Source organism: Manacus candei, unplaced genomic scaffold (assembly GCF_025592945.1).
Source record: "Manacus candei isolate 608988 ecotype Guabito, Panama unplaced genomic scaffold, ASM2559294v1 h1tg000011l, whole genome shotgun sequence".
NCBI classification, from domain to species: Eukaryota; Metazoa; Chordata; class Aves; order Passeriformes; family Pipridae; genus Manacus; species Manacus candei.
Window position 1 is genome coordinate 2,622,417 of NW_026138059.1, and position 6,719 is coordinate 2,629,135.

A 6,719-nucleotide genomic window follows, 5' to 3' on the forward strand; every position below is an offset into this window, starting at 1 on the left:
ACTTGAACTAACAGCAGCACTTGATCACACTGTAGTCATATATTATAATCCTTTAAACCCTAATTCTGCAGTGAATCTGCCCTCAGAATGGTAGCCCAGTCACACCTCCTTACATATTTCTCGGTTAATTCTTTGGTACTGGCACTTCCATCTTTCTCCTGGGTTCTAAAGCAGAAAGCACACTGTCTTCACACCATAAGCAGCAACATATAAAACTCTTTAGTCACATCCAAGTATAATTATGGGCAGAACACTGTCCACAAGCTGCTCTAATAGAAATCTTTCATAGAAAATAGCTAATCTTGAAACTAGCAGCAGCTACTCCAGACTGCTACTTCCTCTGCAGGTGCAGACAGAGGGTGAGGAACTGGGCAGGCTGAGGTACCTGATCCCACAAGATGCTATGTGTCTTGAGTGAGATACAGCGTGCCTTCAACTCCAGCCAACATTGCCTGGAGTTACAGATGTTCGCATAAACAGGTCTGTAAACTCTGGTAGAGTTTTGTACATTACTTACCTGAATATGAAAGACACTTAAGTGAAATGAGGCAGGATAATTAAGATTCTTCACACTCTACCACAAACCAAGGGCCACGTCTTGTTGCACCTTCTTTTAACCTGAAATCCACTATACAGATCAATAGCATACTGCCATAAAATTTATGCTATGAGGGGTTTTGTTTTTTGGTTTTTTTTTGTTTGTTTGTTTTAATTTTATACAACCATGAGACTTGGAAGGAAAACAGAATTCTAACAAATGAAAACAAAGTAATCTGGAAACATAAGATGGAGATGGAGACAAAATTTGACAGTGGTAAAACCTATTTTGCCACCCATCCTTACAGCCCTCTCCCAATATACAGTGAACAAACCATAAGCATTTTGGTCATGACAGGGAAACATTTCACAAAAGCTCTCTATGTTTCAAGAGGACATGAATTGAATTTTTAATAAAAATTAGTCTCAAAGCTATTCAAAAGATTGCATTTTGAAAAGAGAAAGAAAATTGCATCTAAGCAAAATTGTATAGAACTGTTATCCAAAGAACTAACAGAAAGCTTGAAACGTGACACAGAAGAAAGACACGCAAAGTATCCTGACATTGCTGTCATATTACAAGTCAGTACTTCAAGAGCAATGAATGAGATGTAAATATTTACCCTAGGTAGCTAGACTGAAGAATGCAAACAGATTCCATAGATATAATACAATTTGTCAATATCTTTACTGCTGGAAATGGAAATGTTAACTCCAGCAGGCCACTGATCCTGAAAGATGAGCATAATCAATTACATTTTTTACCTGTCAGTCATTCACATCATTGGCTTTCTTGCAGCTGACTGCTCCCCAGCCTTCCATTTCTTGTTTCAAGGCATTGAACAATTTTTTATATCTGCTCTTCACTCAGTTTTTTACATAGATTCCCTACTGCCATCTCAGGTTAATACTGCTTGTTTCAGAGCTAGTCTGTTTTCTTCCCTTGTTTTCTCAGTGTTGCCCGTGTCCCGTCTCCCATCTCAGAAAGGTGGCCCTTCTGATCTCTGAAGTGTCATCTTAAATTTCACTCTTCGTCAAGGTCCAAAAATTTTATCCGCCTCTTACAACCTGATCCAAAGCTCACTGAAGCCAGCAAAAGCCTTTCCATTAACTTCAATGGACTATGAATCAGGACCAGATTGCTGTCAATAGCTCCGGACTGAAATCTAGCAAGAGAAAAAACAACAAAAGAAAGTGTATGCATACCCTTGTTGTTAATTACAGACTGCTACCTGAACATAGTCATGGCAATACTATATCTTAGGTTAATACCATCTGTGACTATTTCTAATATATTTTCTACAGTCCTTATGCAAAGGACTAAAGCTTTATATTGTTGTACTTTTATCTATACAAATTTGGAGTTATGCCAAAGACTTCTGACAGTTTTTGAATAAATAAGCATACACTAGTTCCTATCACTTCTTTTATATACTATAAAATACCATTCTACACCTAGCTAGGTAAAACAAGGAAAATTGTCATGTTTATGAACCAGGTTAGTAAATCCTTATGAACAAAATCCACAGTTAAAATGGTTTAGTAGAGTGACAGAGTATTCAGAAAACACAGTGAAAAGTTTAAAGCCAGCATGTTTTAAATTCTCACTAGTGAGGATATACAATGCTATTCCTGTAAGGAACCTATGTCTAATGTTATGCTATTAATCTAACAGCAATTTGAAGAAAAAGAATCAGCAATAACACTGTGACTCTCCTTCATTCTTCTTCATTCATTAACATTCTGTTACTTATTCCCTCTTCATGTCATTCTCCCTGACTTTTACAACCTCATATCTCTAAAGCATAATTTTTATAAGGAAAAATTAGAATAAATTGCTTTTGCCCACCTTTCCTTCTCCTACCACTTTTTAATTTTTTGTAAGTGCCTTATTGTAAAGCCAGTGCTTTTCCACAATCCCAAAGCACTCCCACCAAGTGGTATAGGGAAATCAGTTCTAACGGATAATTTAGGAGATCAAATGGAGTAAAATAATTAAGATACACAACTACTATGTAGCAGATTCTGTTCCTGTTATGGGAAAAGCTATCATCATCAAACAGCAACTATTGCCTGCATAAAGCCAAAATATTACACATTTATTAAAAGGTATCCTGTGGTTTGAGGTTATTTCAACAGTAATTACAACTCACATTTTTACCCTATATGTACGAAACAAGGTATTTTAGGGGAGGGGATAAGAGTAACACTGGCTATTACCACATAACTTTGCCAAGTGTATCAGAAAGTACAAAGCCAGTTAGATGACCTTCACTGAGAGGGTACAGTTTTGAGGGTAGAGGTTTGGGGTTTTTTTGTTGTTGTTTTTTTTGGTTTTTTTTTTTAATAAAGATATTTATGCTGACACTTGAAGTACACTCCACCCTCACAGTTTCAGCTATGGGAGGTAAATGTTTGCAGAAATGAAGTTACTGTTGCAACAAGGCTGCTTATGACATTGTTTAATTAAAAAAAAAAAAGGACACAGTACATTGATAGGGGGTGGAGTGTATCGTAGATACAAAAGAGGGGTATTACTTCTCTTCTGTTGTCTGACATTGATGTGAGAAGAGAAGACAAAAACAAATGCATTTTCTTTCCAGCACTGAAACATGCAAAGACAAAATGCTCATTACAAGTTGTATGCAGCTCAGAATAATAATAAAAAGAAATGCCCCAGTATACTTGTTTGAATTTTTTAAAGATATATATATTTAATTCTCTGATCTTTCAATTCAAAACTTAGAATTAAGCAATGAGTGAACAGGATCTGAAATACAGACAAGGCATTGCTCACATCACATTAAAAGGCATCTTTTAAATGTTGCTGTGGATTTCTAAACTTACACTGAACAGAATTTTTAGTTGCTGGGAATTTGAAATGCAAGATGAACCTGGCCACATTACATCTACTTTCTTTAAGTGGAATTGTAAATATGTAATAAATTGCTGTTTCAAAGAGGCAACATGCAGAATTCAAAATTGTTTCTTGCAGGATTCTGTTGACCTGTGCATGAAGAGGTATTGAAGCAGTGGTGCAGTGAGAATCACTACAGCGATACAAATCCACAGCTCAAGCATGAGATCCTAGAGGCTGGATCTCTGAGGAGCAACACAGAGTATACTGTTTTCCAAAATACACCACTTCTTTTAACCAATGAATTTAGTTTGAGGAAAACTGCTGCTCAAAAACTTTTTTTTTCAGAAGAAAAACGGCAGGAAGGATGGGAGAAGGGAAGAGGTGGAAAAAGCTTATGCATTATGATGACATTTAGCAGGGAGCTGCAAACAGAAAGCAAAGGCAAATATTTTAAATGTGATAGATTTCAACCAGAAATATGAAAGTATTTTCCCCGTAAATTACTTGCCAGAGTTGGCTGGGACAACATTTGGATTGCAGCTACAGGCTGAAGCAACATGTTACGAAACAAAACAAACAGGCATTTATCCCCCACCCCAACACCCCCTTCCTCTCCCAGTTAGCAAAGTATGACTGATACTTTTGGTTGACTGCAAGGCAAGTATTAGCTAGAATCTCATTAAGCTAGATCCACATCCACGGTCCCAGATGTTTAAAACTTATCATGGATTAAAGCCATGAAATAAAAATTAAAGAAATTTCAATTTGAAATTTTATTGGCGTGTTGCTAGAATGGTCAACATCGATTGACAGGAGAGACTTTGTCCACATATTCTGAGAACAGCCTTCCTGCACCTCCCCCCTTTTCTTCCTCCCTCTCGCTCTTTCAGCATTAATGCTATTAAAAGCCAAACAAAATACTGGCTATGGGTGTAAAGAATGCTGGTTTTTTTGGAATGTTGCCATGGATCCTGCTTCCAGTCGTGTCCCATGGAAGGAAGGCGTAGCCTCCTGTCTCTGTGGCAGGCTGGTCTCCCCGGGCAGGGCAGAAAGAAGATAGCCATGTACTCCTACTCCTCCCTATTCTTTCCCATCCACTATAGCTAGGTCTTTGATCACCCTCAGTTTGCCACTGGCATCGATCCTGCGCTTCTCGCGTATTAGATCCTCCAGGCTGTGGAACCTCACTGTGTGCACCTTGTTCTCTGCCAAGTGGATCTTGAGATAGTACTGCTGCTGGTGCTGGGTGCCGGCAGCCGCCTGCAGCTCCCCCCCGGCTTTGAACTCCCGTTTCCCGAAGCGGCACCAGGCGGCGAAGCTCTCGGAGTTAGTCCAGCAGATCTCGTCGCTTTTTAAGCCCAGGTGCCCGCAGGCGTTCTGCACCACCAGCTCCGCCACCAGCGGGCGGAAGCGATACCAGCTATTCACCACCCGGCCCACGTTGCCCGCGGCCGCCTCGTACAAGCTGTCCTGGCGGATCTGCCCCTGGTGCAGGTGGATGATCTGCCCGCCGCCCACGTACACCGCCCAGTGCGGCGGCGGGTGCTCCGACGGCCCCAGGTAGAGCAGCTCCAGCAGGTCCCCCGGCTTGCAGAGGGCAGGCAGGGCTGACACCGAGTAGACGCTGAGGTCCCCAGCCTGGGGGCCGCTGCTGACCTTGGAGAAGATGCATTCCTGGCCGCGGAAAGCGGAGAACTGGGTCTCGTTCAGCACCAGCTGGTGGTGGAGGTGGTGGGTGGGCGTCTCCTGGCCAGGGCTGCCGGAGCCCTTCACGCCGTACTTGTCTGGCTGGCCTCGCTCGTCCAGGTCCTCCTCCTCATCCGAAAAGAAGTAAGCCACCCCGACGCGTAGCTCGTCCTTCTCGATCCCCGAGGGGTCCCCGGTCGGCAGCTCGCTGTAATTCAGGTGGGTGATGCGATCCAGTTGATTTCCCATCAATGACAGGGCGAGGCGAGGGCAGGAATCGCCGGATCTGAAGGAGGGTGGGGTGGGCACAGACAGAGAACAAGAGATGGGAAGGAGAGTGCAAGCGGAGGGAAGAAAGAACGAAAGAAAAAAAAAATAAATCAAGGCACATACAAAAGACTTCAGCGATTCCGCCCTAAGCCCCCATCCCTCCCCCACTGCTTCCCTCCCCTCTGCGCAAGGGATAAACTTCCAGTGCGGATCCTTCCCCTGCCCCCAGGGTACGGGGCAGGGCAGAGCCCCGACTCCCCGGCACTCTCCCCACGGTACTGGAGCGCCCGGTTCCAAGCGCCGGGAGAGAAGGAGGCTCCCGCCGTCCGCCAGCGCCGCGCGGGGGGACCGAGCTGCCCCGGGAGTCTCCTCTCCCCGCCCTGCGAGGGGAGAGGGCTCCAGGAGGGTCTGGCCGGAGGGTCCCAAGCCCTCCATTCCGCCAGCACAGCCGAGCCGAGCTGCTTACGGGGAGGGGGCTGGAGGAGCCCCCGGGGCTGGCACCCCTGCCCGCGCGCTCCCCACAGCCCGCCCGGGACCCGGCAAAGAACAGGAAAAGCGCAGGAGAGCGGCACCCTCCCACACCCGAGGGGTCCCTCCCGTCCCGCTCCGTACCCGTGGTCGCCCAGCGCCAGAACCCCCCCAAACTCCTTTAAAGTCGTCCTGTCCCCATGGGCGCCGCAGAAGGAAGCCAGCTCTGTCCTCCCCGCCGCTGCCGCTGCCGCCGCCGCCCGGCTCCTCCGCCCGCGCCGCTCTGGGCGGCCCGGCCCCTCCGGCGGCCCTAAGTAGCGGCGGCGCCGCTGCCGAGCCCGCCCCGGCCCCGCTCATTGGCCGCGCCGCGCCCCGCGCTGGCGGGGCTGGGCCGCCTCACGGCCCCACCGGGCCCCGGACCCCGACCCGCGGCTGCCCCGGGGCTGCACAGGCGGGGCCTGCCGGGGAAAGGGCGGTAGACCACCTCGCGAAGCCGCTGCAAAGCTAACCCCTGCACCAGATGAAATAAAAAGAAATTAAAAAAAAAAAGTCGTTTTTATCCAGCTAGCCCGCCCAGGTTCAGCAGGTGGGACGCGCGAGGCCAAGAGTTGTTCCGTCCCTCGAGGCTGGACGTGGGTGTCCCCTCACCTCCCTTCAGCGGTCTCAGGTTGTGCCTGTGCAGTCTAAGCTGATAGCCTGGGTTTCCCTTTGGTGAGGAGAGACAGGCATTTCCAGAGGGCTGTTCCTCTTGCCTGTTGTGCCTCCTGTTTCAGGAATTGCCCTAAGGAGGTGCCTTGCCATTGTCTCTTGCCATCACCGAGATGTGAAGTCGGAATGTTTGATGGTTGGCATTAGGTGAAATGACACATCTGAATGAAGCAGCAGTTGTGGGTTGTCC

General features: G+C 46.6%; 1 protein-coding gene across 1 annotated transcript; it reads right to left on the bottom strand.

Annotated features, from left to right (window-relative positions):
* Positions 1–675: 675 nt before the first annotated feature.
* LRATD1 (LRAT domain containing 1) lies at positions 676–6,364 on the bottom strand. The gene is made up of 2 exons (XM_051778372.1): positions 5,966–6,364; positions 676–5,369 (listed from the first exon to the last, which is right to left on the bottom strand). The coding sequence occupies exon 2, from the start codon at positions 5,330–5,332 to the stop codon at positions 4,478–4,480; it is 855 nt and encodes a 284-aa protein (XP_051634332.1). The 5' UTR covers positions 5,333–5,369; positions 5,966–6,364; the 3' UTR covers positions 676–4,477.
* Between the last annotated feature and the right edge of the window lie 355 nt (positions 6,365–6,719).